Consider the following 20284-nt stretch of genomic DNA (forward strand, 5'->3'; position numbering starts at 1 on the left):
AGAAAGGGGGGGGGGGGGGGTTTAGTAGGCAATTCTAAACTGAATTAGTTAAAATCTTATAAAATCTTGACAAAAAATCAAAGGACAAGAAAAACAGTATAACCACTCTGGTATTTATTTTCTACAATTATTAAAAACCATAAAATGACAACAAATAAATGGATTTTCTTTTGGTAAAATGTAAATGATTTGATATATAAAAATGAATTCTGTCTATTTCATCAACAGTCGTCTAAAACTTTAACGACCAATCACATGATCTGTGGCTAGTCTCCCGACCAATGAACACATATCCCCCCGGTGTGTGACAGTCCCCGTTCACTTGGTGGACCGTCGGGAGGGTTCCGAGGCTGTGGGTGGGGGCGGGACCCCCCGCCTGTGTAGATCCTCCACGTAGGCCAGCAAGATCTTGGCTCGTTCCTCGGGCGCACAGTCCAGAACCAGGTAACGCTTGTCGTTCTACAACAACAAACAAAACATCCTTAAAATGGTTACCATGTCATTCACTAGCAACATAAAAACAGCATTACTGAAACATTTACTATGACCCCAACATCTTTTCTTTTGACTCTTTATTAACTGAACAAAGAAATGAGATGAACGTGTGTTTTGAAATGCCATGCACACTAATAAATGTTCTTTCAATTTTTTATTGCACTTCAATGATTTTCTTAAATTGAAAAAAAATTTTTTTAGAGCTCCAAGTTTATTCAGTCATGAATGTAACACATGGTTGTAAGGTATAAAGAGACTGGATGTAGAAGATGAACTTGATCAAATCAAAGAGAACACTGTACCTCTAAAATCTTCTCAATATCCTTCAGATGAGAGTCACTTTCCTCTATCAACTTCTTGGATCTGAAATAAAACCAACCATATAAAATCGCAAATCACTCAAAATACCCAATATCTAACAAGTTTTATCATAACAAAAGTGCATCTAGTTCATAAAATACTTCAAAAGACCTTAACTCTTCAAAAGGAAGTGGATATGATAGCATTCTTCAAATTTATATCATAGGATTAGTTTCATTGCTCTCATCTATAATGATTAGCCAAGACTGAACACTGTGACAGAGTTGTACATGTTAGCTGTACATGAACTCAAACAACGAGACTTTGTATTAGGTCTGTTAGTGATATAGAACTGTAGCCAGACTTACTTGTATGTGATTAGCTTGGTCTCTTTCAGTAGTTCTCGGAAATCCGCTTTGGCTTGGACATACTTCTCATGCATATAATCACTGAACTCTTTCTCTCTCTTCTACAATCAACAAATTCTTTCTTACTCCAAAATAGCTTTTCATTAATTTGAAACCCAAATATATAATAATTCTTTTTTTAAATTTCACTTTTAAGACAAACTTTTTTTAATCTAATATTTCTGTATTGTGCATTGACTATTTTATTTATACATAGTGCAACAGTAAAATCTTTCAGGGAACTGATAATTGACACTTTTTAAATGACTTTCACTCACTCTGTCACTAGAAGAAAACTTGGAGTATCGTGGGTCTTCTTTGATGACTTTTTTCACCTCCTTCCATCCTGCTACCAGACTTATCTGTAACAAAATATAAAACGTAAAATAATGTACTTGATCTGAAGTATTAATTCATTAACACTTTCATCATATTTTCAAGAATTCTTACCAGTGACAATTTATTAAACGATTGTTAATTATGATTTTTTTCAAAGGCAAAATTATTAGACTGGACTCGTTCAGAACTTTGTGGTGTAAGTATTTTGGTTTTTTTTTTCATTATTCTTTACAATAAAACATCATTAAAATACATATCAAAGAAAATGGTCTTCAATGGTTTAAAAAAAATTTCAATTGTTGTAATTATTGCTAAAGTGTTAAATTTTTGCATTTAAGCAAAAATAAGACTATAACTGTATTGCTGTTGCACGCTATAAGGCCAAAATAAAATTGTTTGCTTGGAATTGCCTCCCGCCTCATTGAAATACCCCTTGGTGATAAAATCTACTAGCAAAAAATAAAGAACTTTTCTGAAAGGAGAATATTATTTTATGTTTTTTACCAATTCTTAATAAGGTAAACTTCAAGTTTGAAAAATAAAAACAAATTCCCTCCCTTCTTCCTTGGTGCAGAAACCTCCAGGCGGCAATTCCAAACAAACATTATGTGAAGAAAGGCCTTACTGTACACACAATATTGTTGTGAACACTGTTTTGTTGTAAGAATGAAGACTTACATTGGTCTCATCCAGCAGCTTGTGGAACATCTCCTTGTTCCGCTTGAACAAACTCTCAATGTGTTCCTCAAAGATCTTCTCCTTCTCTTCACGGTCCAGTAACTCGGCCAGCTCCCAGCGGTGATCTTTCCTCAGCTGTTTACGAGTATCCCGCCAGCTGGCTTCTGAGTTACGTACCTAGATAAATACATATTACATAAATTCCTGTAATGGTAATACTGATCAAGTTCTTTATCGACACAGCACTATATCTGACTATACCACCCCTGTAGTGTGAGGGCTATACAAGCTACTGTAGATTCCTATTTAAATGTGGGGAATTAATATCTGCGTAAAATCTCAAGAAGTGCATCTCGCAAATTTCAAAATCTCGCTCTTCTTGGGGGACATTGTAAACTACATGAAACTATGATAAAAATTCTGCATTAGCAATTTTATGTTCTCGTGATTTTATGGAAAACGGCTGAATCATGGAATTAAGAACTCGCGTAAAATAAGGAATCCACAGTATATATGTAGTGGTGATACTGACCAGGTCAACCAGTAGGGCGTTGAACAGCTGGACCGCCTCGTCCTTTTTGTGCTGCTCCCTCTCCTTGTCCCTCTCCCTCAGGGAACTGGACAGTGACCGCTCCACCTCCTCTGTCCTCTTCCGTATACTGGCCTCGATTCTCTCCTGTTTCTCTTGTTTCTCTCTCTCCTTTCTTTCATCATCAGAATCCTAACATAAACAATCACAAGTTTATTCTCAGTATTCCTGAAGTGTTGGAACAAAAATACAAAGATGTAGCAACAAAACTAAATATTTGCACTTTTGACATTAAATTACTCATAAGTAACAATTCTTTAAACTTTGTAAACAATTGTTCTGAATGACCTTATTATATCTATTATTTATTGTATAAACATTATTTCCCTCAATGTTACAGAGAAGTGATTCTAGCCTTGAAATCTTTCAATACATATCATAATTTATATAATATATAAATAAAACATAGACAACATGAGGACTTCCTGGCCATTAGCCTTATCTCTTTATATTCTTTTTACACAATACAAGAGATCTGTCTGGCTACTAACCTCATCCCTCTCTCTATCCTTGTCTCTGTCCTTCTCTCTATCTCTCTCTTTGTCCTTGTCTTTATCTTTGTCTTTGTCACGTTTATCTTCTAACTTTCTGACGTAATCTTTGAACCAGTCCTCCCGACGAGAACTACTATCTACCGCTTTATAGCGAGAATCAGAGTCAATCTTGCGTTTTATCTCACTCCATCGCGAGTGGCGATCTATATCCGAAGTTTCCTTAAGGAGTTGGATAAAGTCCGACTTCAACTGGAAAATAAAAATCAAGGTAAGCAAATGTCAAATTTAATTAGGTTAATATAAAATTCTGTAAAACAAATACAGATTAGAATTTCTGTTCATCCACTTCTGAAATGAAAAATTACTGTTAAAATGGCACAGCTCAGAGATACAAAACAACTGATGCCAATTAAAGATTTTATAATAATATAATCTCTGGAATAAAATTAATGTCAATTAAATAGAAAGCATCAACGATGAGATTCTTAGTTATCAATGGACAATAATCATGAGATAAAATAACTTTATTCTGTATTTTACTTTATAAACTGAAAATAAATATGATTCTATAGAGGCAATAAAACTATATTAATGAATATTCATTACTTGAATAAATCCAATTTAAATGTACATGTAACATTTTACAATTCATATTGTATTCAATCATCTATATTATGGAAACAAAGAAACAAATATTTTCAATTGCCTCCAACCATTTAGAATTTTAAAAAAAAACATGAAAAAATATTCAAGAATACACAGTAACTTTACTTCATCTTGTTGCATGAGATCATTCCTAACGTGAAAATCAAAAAATCCACTTGTATTTTACAACGGAAAACAAATGAAAACATTTGTCTCTCAGGTTCCCATGTACAAGTCAAAAATCATCATCCAAAACGTAAACCAATAGACATGAAGAGAATTCAGTAAACTTATCATCGATCAGAGAAATGGTGAAAAAATCTCAGCCAGTCCAGGGAGGCCTGAACCAGCTTATTGATTTTCAAAACAAAAGAAGCAAATACCCGTAGACAGTGGCCGCGTCAGCTGAAGGACGAGCTCCTAACCTCGCAGGTGTCGCCTCTTTGTAAAGGGACAATAAGGTTAAGACAAAAACAAAAGGTTGCATCATGGACAAAAATAGAACCTAACTCACAGAAAAAAATCTTTACTTTAATCAGTATTTCATCATTATCATTGAAAAAAAATTACTTTATTATCATTTGTTTTTGGCATTTGATTTTATTAACGTTAATTTTACTTTATCTTGTATGTCATTGATAAACTGTAGCAAGAGAGATCATATTATGATTCAGTTATGTGAGACTATATTCAAGTACTTCAATAATAAGCAAAATCAGTATCAATATAAAAGATGACAGTTACTGGAACCTGTAGAGAAAATTAAACATTTGAGAACCCAGCCCTGAGGAGAGCCGTGCGGGTTCTCGCTTGCTTAATAGTCTCTCCTGAAAGGTCAAGATATGTATTAGGAATTAAGTCTGCAAGAAATAACAACATGTAATGTTCATTACATTTCTGTATCCAATCAACTAACAGGTTGACAGAAATCATTGGTCGTTAATCAAATACTGTATGTGTTATAGCTTTAGCATCAGTTTGACATGTTTATATCATACATTCATATATAATCACATTTTTATTCAAAATGTCTAATTATTTGAGGTTCTCAGCATTTCAAGAAACCTTACTTTTGTTTGTCATAATCATAATTATATCATTGTTTAAAATGTAAATCCCCTTTGAGGGCCCTTGACTGTTATATAAACATATATTTATACATATAATATAAAACATTACACAACTAGCTCATAATATCAACATACTCATATTTTCATGTAATTTACTTTTGCATGAAATTCCTTCACTGGATTAGAACAAGTACCAATTTAAGTAATGAAGTGCTGGGAACCAGTCTAATGTTGCTGAGCCACATTAACATGAGGAGGTTTTCCGCATTACTTACGATCCCCACTAAATGACCTACCTTTTCTTTCTGACTCGATTTTTCCTCTTTCTCCTTCCGTCGCAGGTCCGAGCAGTAATCACTGAAAATGCTCTCTCGTTCCCGCATTTTCTCTATGCCTTTGAATCGTTCGTCTTTCCCGTACTTTGAGGCAAATTCACTGAAGGATGACCTAAAACACAAAAAGAGTCGATGAATTGTAAGGGTGGTTAATCTTTATTGATTTCATTAACATTTATGACTGTCGAAAAAAAGAACAAATGTGGCAAGAAAACAGAAAGAGGGCAATGAAATGTGCATGAAATTAAAGATTCACTTTTGGTACTGACAAGATATTCCCCCATTCCTGACTCCAAACCACATCTTCCTTGATTTTACAAGTACTTACTTTCCATGGAGCTTGGCCTCCTCAAGAAGTTGACGGAATGAGTCCTTCTTTTCGCGGAGTTTCCGATGTTTTTCCCGCCTCTCCTCTTCGGCCCGCTCCTTGACGTACTGCTCAAATACTTGCTTCCTCTCCTTGGACGTCAGAAGTAGGTAGCGCTGGTCAAACACGATCTTGTGGAGCTCTTTCTCCCATGTGGAAAATGCAGACACCTACAAACAGACAGACAACAGGTCACACGTAGCTGACTACTTGTATCTGTACACACATTCAGACTGTTACATCTTTTTTGTTTGCAAGTAATGTACATGCATCTATTGAAATAGACGCCTACTGCTTCAGTACTGAAATATTATTATTAAAATAAGATTTTCTTAATATCATATTTTGAATAATTTTGATAATATGTATCTTTTCAAGTGAATCAAAGACATTAAATACATGTAGTTCTGTTTACAAGCTTTACAGACAAGTTACACAGCTCTGGCAAGCTCCTAACGTTTTCTTGATGCCTCCTTGTATTTATCAAGGCAAACAGACATCTGTTTAGAATGTGCACTGGATTCAATAGAATAGTATTCATTAATCAACAAAATAAAAGAAAAATCCCAAATACAACAAGTTTTGAACAACTTGTACAAATCTAATTTACTGAGATAATTAGAAAATAATTTGTATTGTAATTTGATTGGATTCATTATTCAACATTTCACATGTCCAATGACTGATTTAAGTTTTAAAGATGACCACGCATTTTTTACATAGCCAATGCCTGCTTTTAAAGTGTTACATATGATAATTAGATGATCAAACAATTCAAATAGTGAATGGACAAAGACTACGACTGTTTATCAGTATTATACTCATGTTTACCTCCTTCTCAGCTAGCATGTCCCGGAACTGCTTCATGCGGATCTCGAGCGGGACGACGGCCCTCTGTCGCGCGGCCTGGACCTCCGCCTCAATGGCCGCCTCCTTACCTACGTCGATTGTCCCCTTCCCCCCATCCTTCTTCTCCTCGGGCTCCTCCGGCTCCATCCTGAAATAGATTAAACAGGCCCTTATATATCTGATAAATCCTTGAAACCTTTCATTTATTATCAGGATTGTAAAATCAAAATTTACTCTTCAAAAAACAAGTTTTTCCTTTCTTGTTCTGTGGAATCATTAGAATTTATTGTGCCTCAAATTTTAAAGATTTTAAGGATATCCCTCAATGACCCTCATCCTTGAATTCATATCCTTAAAGAATTTTGAAAATTCATATGAGAAATCCTTGATATCATGCCTAACCAGTAAAAAAATGAATATCCACAAAAAGAAGCCTCAAAGAATCTAAATAACGTACAGAAAATGGCTTTGTTTAGAATAGACCAGTACAATAAGGTCATTGTGTGGGTGGTGTAGGTGTGGGTGGTGTAGGCCATTGTGTGGGTGGTGTAGGCTATTGTGTGGGTGGTGTAGGCTATTGTGTGGGTGGTGTAGGCCATTGTGTGGGTGGTGTAGGTGTGGGTGGTGAAGGCCATTGTGTGGATGGTGTAGGCTATTGTGTGGGTGGTGAAGGCCATTGTGCGGGTGGTGTAGGTGTGGGTGGTGTAGGCCATTGTGTGGGTGGTGTAGGCTATTGTGTGGGTGGTGTAGGCCATTGTGTGGGTGGTGTAGGTGTGGGTGGTGAAGGCCATTGTGTGGGTGGTGTAGGCTATTGTGTGGGTGGTGAAGGCCATTGTGCGGGTGGTGTAGGTGTGGGTGGTGTAGGCCATTGTGTGGGTGGTGTAGGCTATTGTGTGGGTGGTGTAGGCCATTGTGTGGGTGGTGTAGGTGTGGGTGGTGAAGGCCATTGTGTGGGTGGTGTAGGTGTGGGTGGTGTAGGCTATTGTGTGGGTGGTGTAGGCCATTGTGTGGGTGGTGTAGGTGTGGGTGGTGAAGGCCATTGTGTGGGTGGTGTAGGTGTGGGTGGTGAAGGCCATTGTGTGGGTGGTGTAAGTGTGGGTGGTGAAGGCCATTGTGTGGGTGGTGTAGGCCACTTACTTGGACTTCTTGGCTGGGGGCTCCTCCTCTTCTTTCCCTGCTCCTGAACAAACAGAAAAATCAGGTCAACAGTACTGTACACCTTCACAAGTTGTAAGATCTGTAAAAACAATAACCAGTGTAATTGTACCCTTGTTGCTGTCTGGGGGTCCCTGTATCATCTTGTCCACGTCCGCCCGTCCAATCAGCTCCTCCGGTTTCTCCCACAGGGAAGCACGCTGACTCGGGTTATAGAAGAAAACTCTCCCATCTCCTGTCCATACCACACACCTTCCAATGTAAACAAACTCAAATCAAACTAGTGGGTATTGTTTTTTTTACAAAAAAACACATGTCTCCCCTTCTCCCCAAAGATTGTAATATGGGGCAAATTTAACGATTGTAAAGAATAATGTCAGCTATATGTTACCCAGACCCATCTTTTTCTTAATTTGACCTTGAGAAAAAAATGTTCAAGGTCATATATAAATCAATAGTACACCTAAGTGTATTATTATTGTTCTTTGTTTAAAGTTTGAAGTCCTTCTGTCAAAGTATATTCAGGAGTTGAACAATGAAGTTTTTTCTAATTTGACCTTGAAATAAAAATTTAAGGTCAAGGTCAAATTTTTTGGTAAGGTTCAACTAGTTATTTACCATCTATCCATGATACAAGTTAAAAGTCTGTATGTTAAGGAGTCTTGTGTTATGGTCAGGACAATGTTTTTTTATGAAAAGCTTGACCTTGAAGAACAAAATACGTCAAGGTCAAAACTTTTGGTGGCGTGCACTCATTCTCAATACCATCTACCTATGTTCCAAGTTTGAAGTCTTAATGTCAAAGGGTATTAAAGTTATGACCCAGACAAAATTTTATTATTTTTTTCTTTTTTCTTAATTTGACCTTGAGTAAAACAAGGTCAAGGTCAAATATTATCCAATAGTACAACTAAGTGTATTATTATTGTTCTCTGTTTAAAGTTTGAACTCCTTCTGTCAAAGTATATGCAGGAGTTGAGCAATGAAGGTTTTTCTAATATGACCTTAAAATAAAAATTCTAGGTCAAGGTCAAAAATTTTGGTAAGGTTCAACTAGGTTATATACCATCTATCTATGATACAAGTTTAAAGTCTGTATGTTAAAGGAGTCTTGTGTTATGGTCCGGACAATATTTTTTATGAAAAGCTTGACCTTGAAAAACAAAATAGGTCAAGGTCAAAACTTTTGGTTACGTGCACTCCTTCTCAATACCATCTACCTATGTTCTAAGTTTGAAGTCTTAATGTCAAAGGGTATTAAAGTTATGACCCAGACAGAATTTTATAATTTTTTTCTTAATTTGACCTTGAATAAAACAAGGTCAAGGTCAATTATTATTCAATAGTACACCTAAGTGTATTATTATTGTTCTCTGTTTAAAGTTTGAAGTCCTTCTGTCAAAGTATATTCAGGAGTTGAACAATGAAGTTTTTTCTAATATGACCTTGAAATAAAAATTCTAGGTCAAGGTCAAAACTTTTGGTAAGGTTCAACTAGGTTATATACCATCTATCTATGATACAAGTTTAAAGTCTGTATGTTAAAGGAGTCTTGTGTTATGGTCCAGACAATATTTTTCATAAAAAGCTTGACCTTGAAGAACAAAATAGGTCAAGGTCAAAACTTTTGGTGCCGTGCACTCCTTCCCAATACCATCTACCTATGTTCTAAGTTTGAAGTCTTAATGTCAAAGGGTATTTAAGTTACGGCTTGGACAAATTTGGATGAAGAAGAAGAAGAATAAGAAGAATAAGAAGAACTAGAGCAAAGCTCGTTGCAAAGCAACGAGTGGGTCTTCCGTTAATGTCGGAAGTAAAGCTGGAAGTTCAAGTAAAAAGCAGAGCTCTTAAACCAATAACAAGAGTAACTAAAATAAAAAGATGAAAAAAAATCGAAATATTCTTGGTACGACTTAACAAATCCGAATGATTTTAAGTACGACTTAACAAAAACCTTACTAATTTCAAGTACGACTTAATAATTATTTTTGGTACAAGTTAATTTTACTTTGAACATTACGCTATTTTTTTAAACCAAGGACGCGGAATCAAAATTTCTGGAAAAATCAATTTTTAAACCCCGATATCTCTAATGCATCGTCCGATTTTAAAACGGCTTTCAGTGTTAGATTAAGCTGAATAAGCTCTACAAAACAGATATTCATTTATGACTTGATCAAAAAATTCAATTTTTCTGACCGGAAGTGACAGATTTTCATTTCGAGCCTTATTACAGAGGTAAAACGACAAAATCATAACCATTGAAAATTTCAAGCCTCTATCTTAAAGCGTTTTTAGAAACGCTGCGGACAAAATGACTTTTTAAAATTTTTTTTTAAATGACGTAACGTAAAAACGGAAAGGTCGTTTTCAAAGAAACTTTAGGATCTTAGAGGCATAATAGTTGCACATAATCTCTCAAAGTTTCATTTCAATCGGTTATAAACTTTTTGAGTTATAAAGCCGAAAAGGAGTCAGATACAAAAGATGTCACCTTTGACCTTCCAAACTGTGTGCTTGTTGCCCCATCAAATGTCAGAAACTTAGCAATGTAAAGTTTATTATATTTCTGTGAATATTTCCTATGTAAAATTACAATGAATAAACATGCTATTCCATCTAACTGTGAAATAGTTTCTATGCTATCTGTCCATGGTGAATAGTCAACGAAAGTATTCACCGGCAGCATTCGATTTCCCTTTTTTAAACTCGGAACACCTCTGGTATAATCCGATCACAGCATTAAATTCAAAGTCCGATAATTCTAATTTGTTTATCATCAAGAAATTCTGCATCGCCAACAAATTAAGTTTTCTTCAGGATAATAATTAATATATCTATATCTATTTACTGACAGAAAGACAGACTAAGACTGTTGTGTTGTGTGAGGATGACAGACAGTTTATTATCCCCCTCAACAGCAACTATTTCCCTTGGCTTCGCCCATGAAATAGTGGCTGTCTTGGAGGACAATAAACTTGCTTTCATCCTCATACCCAGTGAATAGGTATATACTATGTCCCATCCACATAAATTTCGAGTTATATAACCTCCCATTTGTAACCTGCAATTTCACAGTGTAAAGTCAACACAACAGTCTTAGCCGCAAGTTTCACCATTCAATTCTCATGTACGTATTAAACATTAGGGGTTTTCATATTGTATACCAATTCCAACAAGGGAGATCCCTCTAATGATGATCAATAAAATTCATTTTATGAATCTTAGCAACACTCATAAGCCTTCAAGTACAGCATCTCTTAAGGTGGCTCAAAACACCTTGAAATATTTTCTCAAATCAGCAGAAAATTACTTGATTATGATAGATATCATAATTGATAAGAAGTGTTTAAGTCAAATAGGCAAAAAATGTGCAAATTTGGATGAACAATTACATTTTCAAAAATTTAATTCAATAAACAGTAACAAAAGCTCCAGGCGGACTAAAACTCAAACGGTTTAGAAACCCAATACTTTAAACATTAAGCTATGACGGTATACAACCCAATCGAACGATATTAAGAGTTCAACAAAACATTGAAATCGCCATCTTGTGAAGTAGTGTCTTAAAAAGTATAAGTCTAGGTGTAGTGATGTACCTTAATTTTACAAAAATATTAACAGGTACTTTATCCGAATCGTCCCTTGCTACCTTTAACTTAGTACATTTTATGAACAGATGTCTTTGTCTTAGAATAAGAAAGCTAATGCAATTCTGAGAAAAAAGTATACCACATATTGACAATTCCATTGAGGTATAATAAACATATGGCCATTTAAGTGAACCCACCATTTCCAATTTCTTTTACTCAACACAGGTTTACAGGGTTCTCCATTGTAAAACATCTTTACCTGACCTTTTAGAGGTCAATTGTTGTTCAACCACCTTTAATAAGAAACCTTATTCAATACAACATACATCTACATGATATTATCTTGATAAAAGCATCACATAACTTAGAAATGCCCTTACATGTACACCCACCCCCTATCTTTTGATTTTCATAAAAAGTCATGGTTTGAAATCTTTTGCCTAATTTTCTGAAACTTGTGGCAATTTCTATGAGTCACTTTCTCACACATATTTGAAAACAATCATCAATGATACTAAAATTTGATCTTTTTATGATTCTTGAATGATTTGTAGCATTTTAATAAATAAATAGACAAGTATTCCTGCATGTGATTTCTTTTTTCCATGAAAAAAAGTAAGCTAACAATCATATTTATTAAATATCTAATATATTCTGGTTTCCTGTCTCTTTTTAACCATGATAAAACAGTAAGATCAACAAGTTCAACATCTGCCTTAAATAAAATTAAATTCAAACACACCCGTGTAGCTGGAGGCGGAGGAGAATTCCATTAAAAATGTTCAAATTTGACATGTTTTTTTTTATTTTTATGCATATATACCTTAAAAGGGTGAAAATAGATTGTTTCTTGCTCATTTCAAAAGTAATAATCATTGCTGGTGTTATTCAAAAGTCAAATGTACATTTACATATCCTACATGTAATCTTAATGGAGGAAATTGGAAAGAGTTGGGTGATTTTTCAACTATGTAAACACATCTAAAGATCTTTATAAAATAAAAAATGAAGGAAATATAATTGCATACTTTTATTGAAAAACAAATTTTCACAACAATTGTATTTCTTTAAACAGCCTTAATTTTGTTTTTCATAATTTCTTATCAAACATGAACAAACCACAATAGGACATGATGCTTTCTTAAAGTTCCATTATTGTTCATGCATTATCCGATTTAATTTGAATTACCGGTAGATAGTCTGTAGAACACAAGGAATATGCATGTGGGTAGAGGTGACAGGTTAACCTCAAGAGCTGAAACCACAAGAATCAACAGGTAAAAGCCATGTGGTAACAAGAGTCTGCTTTAAGCTGAAATGAAAAAAAAAATTAGCTGTGTTACAGGGATGGGGTAATGGTAATTTGTAATGGTAATTGAGTGTAATTAATTACAAATTTTGATGTAATTGTAAGTAATGTGTAATTGACCAAATTTTCAATTACATGTAATGGTAATTTAATTGATTACTTTTAAAAAAGGGCATGTAATTCCAATTACTTTTCAATTACTTTCAATTACACACTGATGTTCATATAAATATCCTACTGTTCACTACCCATTGCTCCCCACACTATCGATGGTACAAGGTCAAGTTAGGAAGAGAAGTAAATATCATTGAACTATTATCATATTCATTATACTAAATATTTTTCAAAATGAATTTTTTCAGTGATTCAATATTTAATTATGAGTTTTCCCAAATTTAATTAAGCACATGTATTTGATGATTTGCTTGATCTATTTTCTTAAAAAGAAAACTTATTTTCATTCTTATTGGAATAATTAGCGTGTCAATTGTCATAATGATTGAATAAGTCAAACAAAAATAACTGTTTGATTTACAAACAAAATCAGTTTTATCTAAATTATATAAACTATCAAGTCATGCTTTGTAATTGATAGCCTAAAATACATAGAGCTAAAATGTATGGCTTCAAATGGGTTTTAAGTTTTAGATGCCAAACATGTCCACAGAGTGTGTTCCCTTTAATTAGGTATAAAACAACAGGTTTGAATTGTGTTTTGATAACAAATATAATCTGCCCTCTACCTGATATTAACCTGTAATTATAAAGAAAAAATAGTGGATATAAATGCAAAGAAGAAATTTTTAGATAACAGTTTTGCATGCAGGAAATACTTTAGTTGACATGATGGGTGTAGGTTAGGGGATATTACTTTTAAATGTTTATTGAATATCAAGGTGGTACATGTATGGGACACCTCCATATTGTGTTTACCTGCATTTTGAAATAAACATTAAAACCACATTTATATTTTTTCTTTCCAAAAATCGTTACCTATCAGAGAAGTTAGCAAATTCTAAAAGAGGGAAAGTATTTTGATTATGACAAAATTTTATTCACATCATAGACATACCCCCTTCAATGTTTATATGTTGTAGCTACCAGTACAACATGGTTTTAGTAAATTTTGATGAAAATGTAATTTGTAATTTAATTAATTACATCTGCAAAGTAATTGTAATTTAATTAATTACATTTGAAAACTCTTGTAATGGTAATGGTAATTTAATTGAAGGATTTAAGCAAGTAATTGTAATTTAATTAATTACTTTCTATTGTAATTGAGCCCATCCCTGCTGTGTTAACATACATGTACTTGTAATAGCTGTGTTTACATTAACATATACATAATATTTTTGGAAAAAATACACTGACCATGCAGTGTTATAAGTACGACATATCCGAATACCGGCATATGACATTAACATTTAGCCAGTACAAAAACAAAAATGTGCATATCAAGTCATAATATCATAACATTAAAATAATTTCTTGGGTATAGACATATCAGATTGGGAGAGAGCGAGAGCAGGAGTGAGAGAGAGAGAGAGAGTTTGTTTTACTTGAAGTGCGACAGCAATATTTCAATTCATAAACTACAAAGGAATATTACCAATCCAAACATGCAGTGTCAAAGTATAAGCTTCTGGTACGTGTATACCATGTTTTGTCAATTCTACTGGGGTTTATTGCGAATAAATTTAGCGAGGGTTTTTTTTTTCTTACGAATTACATGTTTTAAAAACAATACTATGTATAATGCGCATAAAAATGAGGGATTAATAATACATGCTCATTTTAAAATTCAATGCACTTTGGATTTCTTTTACAAGACGGAGATATTTTTGTCACAAAATTAAGTTGCCCTCTGACAGTTTCAGTCTTTGCCAAGATTAAAAGAGAGAGAGAGAGAGAGAGAGAGAGAGAGAGATCGAGATCTGAGGCACATGCAGTAAAAATTATTTACATGCTATGTAGATGTGATATGCATGTAAAGCTTACCTAAAATGAATCAATATGTATTAAAGATAATCTAATCTCTCAAATTACAATGATTCTGTGAAATACTTATATCTTGAGAAGACTGTTTAATAGATATCATGGAACATTGACCTAAATTCTGAGCTTGATATAATATGAAATTTGAGACTTTTCATCTCGCACTCTGTTTTACATGCCTGTTACACAAGCAATAACCATATATAACAGAGAGCGAGACAAAAGGTATAATTTTAATTAGATTGAATATTTACTTTGTCAAATATATTTATTTAATTAAACACAAGCATGAGTTTTTTAATTTATAAATTAAGTGAAGGCGATATGGTAAAGATCTGCTATATTTAAATATTTAGATTTACAGTCAAGTCGTACACAGACCAACTCGTATACAGGTCAACTCGTATACAAAATTTTCCGCATAAAAAAACGAAAGTCAACTCGTATACAAAAAATTCCCGTATACTAAATCGACAGGAAACACACAGGTGTCGTACCATGTTGAAAAATGTTTGGGAAATGACATTTAAAAGCGGAAAGTTGGATATATTTTTTTCAAAAAAAATAACGAGGACGTATCTTAATTAGCCTTGCCTTTGAGAAGTCATCCGTTTGGACGTGCTTGTTGTTTTAACAATTATTGTTTTGATGTGTAGAAATAATTACCAAATAATAATGATTGGATTGACACAATTAATTATCGTTAATTTTTTTGTTGTAATTTCACATCGTTACCGAGTTTAATCACAATGCACAATCATACATCTATGAATTTTGCAATCTTTGTAATGGTTGATGACATCCATTTTATTCTTATATGTAATTTAAACATATTTTATTGAGTAATCAAGTGGTTTAGGCAACAGGCAAAGCCTATATAAACCCTCTCCAAAATATGTTTTGTTACTGGATTTTTTTGTATACGTGTTGACTTTCGTTTTTTTATGCGGCAATTTTGTATACGAGTTGACCTGTATACGAGTTGGTCTGTGTACGACTTGACCGGACACCAATATTTAGGGTAAAGTTATCATCATGCAAACATGCACTCTAATTACAACATTCTATTCTTGTGTACCTTAGGACTCCCACCGCTTTTAATTTTAAATTCTTCATGCAATTTACTACTGATAAACTCTCTTCACTTGCCTCGGATAGTCTTTTAAACACCATCACCAGTCCCGTAAATTCATGTGGTCCATTTTGTTTACATGTAAAAATGGCGACTCTCGATCTCGATGTAAATTCAACATACTTGATTTTCAGAGGTCGGTAGCGTGTTTCGGAGAAAGTCTAAGGCAAATAAAGAGTCGATATCAGTAGTAAATTGCATGAAGAATTTAATGGTACTAATGTTTTCACAGAATTTGCGTATAAATAAGGTAAATCAGTCCAAAACTAGCACACGTTTTTCTGCGCAATAAATATACATGTACAATTTTTTCAATGGGTGGCCTTGTAGCTCTCCGTTCTGTCAATATTTTTTTTCCCGGAGAGCTACAGTTCTGCAGCTACCGTGAAAATACACTAGACAGATAATATTCCGAGATTCCGCTGACTCTAACGCCCGCTTTTATATTGTGACGTACTTCAAAAGCGGAGGTAAGAGTCAGAGGAATCTCGGATTAGATTGAAAAGTGCAAATACTTTGAAAAGAAAAAGTCAATACGACATATCCTGTATTGAAACATACCTTTATAATCTGTCATACGTTAGTAGAGCTGAAATTTCCGCTATCGACGTCTTGCAGGCCTCTTCTTTTAGAAATGTAGACACACCGCTATCAGCTGTTTGTTCGCAGTCAAAACATGGCGAGTTGAAATGGGGAATCGTACGATAATTATTTCGATTAAATCAAATAAGACTAATAAAAACTAACAACGTAATTATCGATCGAAATAACGAAATTGTATCGATAAACACTTTAATTAACTATTAAAAAACAGAGTCCGGTTTTATGACCTGCACGAATTGTTTTCAGCAGGAGTTACTTTCAGTGTGAATTTTACACTATTTTTTAAACCAAGAACACGGAATCAAAATTTCCGGAAAAATCAATATTTAAACCCCGATATCTCTGCAATGCATCGTCTGATTTGAAAACGAATTTCAACTTTGTATTAAGCTTTGCAAACTCTACAATATGCATATAATTTTGTGTTTTATATATAGTTGAATTATCAGTACGAATTGTTTTCAGTAGAAATTACTTTCAGTGTGAAATTTGCACTATTTTTAAAACCAAAAACACGGAATCAAAATTTCCGGAAAGATCAATTTTTAAACCCCGATATCTCTGAAATGCATCATCCGATTTGAAAACGAATTTCAGTTTTGCATTTAGCTTAGCAAACTCTACAACATGCATATAATTTTATTATTCGCTCAAAAAAATGAAAATTCCGAAAAATTAGAATCACTTCCGGTTTCGACCGGAAGTGACAAAATAATTTTTTTGGTAAATTTGCCATAAGTAAATCCGCAGATTTACAATCACAGAGAATTTCAAGTCTTTATAAACAACCGTTTACGAGAAAAGTCCTGGACAAAATCACTTTTTGAAATTTTTAAAAATGACGTAACTAGAAAACGGAAGTGACTTAATGACTGAAAGTTTAAAATCTTCAAGGGACAAGTATTTAACATAATCCCTGAAAATTTCTTGCAAATCGGTTGAATAGTTTTTAAGATATAAAGCAAAAAAGAAGTCAGAAGGAAAAACAAGAAGAATAATAATAATAAAAAAAAACAATAGAATAACAAGAGGGTCTTCCGTTGAAAACGGAAGACCCTAATAAGAAAGTCGACAAAAACAATATGTCTCCCCTTTGAAAGGGGAGACATAATACATGTATAATATAGAGTAATCATGAAATATCATCTTAAGTAAGGGTACAATATTTCTCAGAAATCTCTGTGAGGAGAGTGTGGGTACTAATGGTTACCATGGTGTCCCGGATACAGGTGTACTGGACACTGGCCGTGATTTGTCCACATTCTTTTGTTCCTCTGTTTTCTCCTCTGGTTCTTCCTTCTTTACCTGGTCAAAACAAAATCATATTTCAGATTCTGACCACTGGAATACAGTATGCTTAGATTTTGACAATACCACATAAGCATATCATATGCTTGGTAAGTAAATCTAATGATTGTAAGAACAGTGCAAAACTGTCAACCACAAGACTGTCAACACTACAGGAAAAATCTAAATCTGTAATCGTTACCTCTTCCTCGACCTCTTTCTCATTGGTTTCCATGGCCACTTCTTCAGGAGTCTCCAGGGTGGGAACAATGCTGCCCTCTCCACTGTCTTCAGGGGAGGCCACTGTCTGCTGGGGCTGTTGTAAAGCTGCAATCTTGGCTGTAATTATACAAGCAGTTCATTGTTCATTACATTTAATAAAATAATTTTCTGAGGCAATGGCTGAATGAATCATGTTGAGGGACTGGACACTTACCTTCCCACTCCACTAGGACCTGAGGTTTGTCCCACGTTGACTCCATCTTGACCGCGTTGTAGTAGTATGACCGTCCATCTGCATTTTTGTGTTCTGACCACTCAGCCACTTCTGGAGGTTTGGGGGGCAGCTGTTCATAGAAAAAGGCATTTTAAATCGGTTTATTACCAAAGTGAGGAGTAGTTTGTGTGAAGGTCAACGGGAGTAAATAAGAGGTCAATGTTTATGTAGTGGGTATTCTCTGTGTAATACACAGGAGTCATTATTCATCTATATGGTCATTATGGCGAGTATTCCATGTGGAATACGGGACTAGGGGTGGTTCATTATTTGTATGATGAGTTTTTTTGTGTTTTAGGAAGTAATCATTATTCACCTGTGTGGTAGTTATTTTGTGTTTTAGGAAGAGTCTGTTGTTTACCTGTATGGTGCATTAGGGAGGGTAGTTTTATCTGTGTGATGCATTAAGGAGGGGTGGTTTTTAGCTGTGTGGTGCATAAGGGAGGGGTGGTTTTTACCTGTGTGGTGGGAAGCTTGTGAGCAGCCACTGCCTCAGGCACCTGCTGCTGCATGTCCTCCCCCATGCCCTGGTTGTTGGTCTGGTTGTGCTGTAAGAAGGGTGGTGTAAATCCTGGGGCCATCATTGGGCTGCTGAAACCTGCAACCACAATCACAACCACGATCATTTTAGGGACAAAACAGCTTGTGACAACAATACATATCAAATATTTCAAAATTAGCTCCCTTCATGAGTTTACATAACAGTGAAGGTACATATGCAGGCAACTGTCAACATGTGCCAAAAACTTTGCTATTAAGTAGATTTACCTGGAGGTTGCTCTCCATTGACAGCTGAGGGCTGGGATGTCTGGCCTACAGAGTGAGAAAATTCATCTATTAAACAAACAGTGCGTTATTATTTATACTTTCTTATGTTACCATCTCAACTGAAGTGTATAGGTATTGAATTCTACTTGATAAGTGTGCATGGGTAAGCAGAATAATACTCTCTACACAAATTCTATATATCATAGTTCTTGTTTGGAATGTTTGTAGCTAATGTGCCATATAGAGATCTGTACCCTGTCCAGCTGTTATCCCAGTGTTTGTGGGTGTGCCAGTCTGTTGGGCAGCCATCGCCTCAACCTCAGCCTGGGTGATGATTTTCACATTCTCTGGTTTAGTCCAAGCAGACTCCCTAGTTCTGGCATTGTAGTAGTAAGCCTAGATTTTGATAGAAAAAGATTGTTATATATTTATTATTAAAGAGAATATTATATGCTTATCATGTTTTAAATTTGATAATGATGTGCATCGTAGTACACCGAGATGTATACCTTTCCTTCTCCTGTTTTCGTTTCCACCCACAGCTCCTCACCACCTGTTCCTGGGGGTGCAAGTGATGACTGGGGGAATCCCGGTGGTGGAACTGAGAAATTTGGGGGTGGCATTCCCGGCGGAGGCATTCCAGGTGGGGGCATCATTGGGCGCTACAAAATGCAGATGGCAAACTTAAATAACTGTTTCAGATAAGTTTATGAATTTTACCTAGAAAACAATTAATAATTGGTTACCATTCCTGGGGGTGGCCCCATACCCGGCGGCCCCATACCGGGAGGCCCCATTCCTGGTGGTCCCATTCCTGGGGGTGGCGGTCCCCCCATGCCTGGTGGTCCATAATTAGGGTCAAATGGGGGTCTGCCATAAGGTGGAGGTCTGGGGGGTCCTCGCATTCCTGGTGGTGGCCCTCTCATTCCAGGCGGTCCGCGCATGCCCGGTGGCCCGGGCGGACCTCGAAATCTGGGTGGTCCCCCTGGTCTGCCATTAAATGGTGGCCTGTTAGTAATTAATCATTAACAAAAATGCGAAGACATTACATTTGCAAACATATTATAGCATGCTTTTTTCTTAGATCTTCCTTGTTCAAATTCAACAAAGCATGCCCCCTTTGTTTACCTTGGACCTCTTGGAAATCCCCTACCACGCGGCGGTCCTCCAAATCCGCCGCGAAAACCTTTAGCTCCATCACCAAAGCCGTCTGGTATGCCCTCTGTTCCTGGAACCTGCTCAACGACGTCGTTTTGAATGGGTTGTTCTGTTTCTGTTGTCTCTGCCTCGTCAGCCATTTTTAACACGTTCCTGCAAGTCTGACTGGTTCTCCGTCCTTTAATTTTTGAACCAGTCTACTAATATCTTCGTACTT

At 35.3% G+C, this 20284-nt stretch overlaps 1 protein-coding gene across 1 annotated transcript; it reads right to left on the reverse strand.

Moving 5' to 3' along the window:
* Positions 1-92: 92 nt before the first annotated feature.
* LOC128168485 (transcription elongation regulator 1-like) lies at positions 93-20246 on the reverse strand. Its single transcript, XM_052834677.1, has 21 exons — positions 20038-20246; positions 19656-19917; positions 19419-19571; positions 19164-19305; positions 18910-18954; positions 18600-18739; positions 18082-18211; positions 17848-17984; positions 17569-17663; positions 7836-7975; positions 7706-7748; positions 6551-6716; positions 5681-5889; positions 5314-5464; positions 3300-3551; positions 2752-2940; positions 2220-2396; positions 1481-1564; positions 1164-1264; positions 798-858; positions 93-459 (listed from the first exon to the last, which is right to left on the reverse strand). Exons 1-21 carry the CDS (start codon positions 20205-20207, stop codon positions 319-321), a joined length of 2988 nt encoding a protein of 995 aa, XP_052690637.1. The 5' UTR covers positions 20208-20246; the 3' UTR covers positions 93-318.
* Positions 20247-20284: the final 38 nt, after the last annotated feature.

This window comes from Crassostrea angulata, unplaced genomic scaffold, assembly GCF_025612915.1.
Source record: "Crassostrea angulata isolate pt1a10 unplaced genomic scaffold, ASM2561291v2 HiC_scaffold_1, whole genome shotgun sequence".
In the NCBI taxonomy this organism is placed as follows: domain Eukaryota; kingdom Metazoa; phylum Mollusca; class Bivalvia; order Ostreida; family Ostreidae; genus Magallana; species Magallana angulata.

Bases quoted from the DNA above. Each gene is read 5' to 3' on its own strand.
- LOC128168485 (XM_052834677.1), bottom strand. From the start codon at position 20,207: ATGGCTGACGAGGCAGAGACAACAGAAACAGAACAACCCATTCAAAAC. The intron at 18,740-18,909 runs GTAAATCTACTT...TTGTGGTTGCAG, and splicing joins CAATGGAGAGCAACCTCCAG to GTTTCAGCAGCCCAATGATG. The intron at 17,664-17,847 runs GTAACGATTACA...TGTTTTGACCAG, and splicing joins AGAAAGAGGTCGAGGAAGAG to GTAAAGAAGGAAGAACCAGA.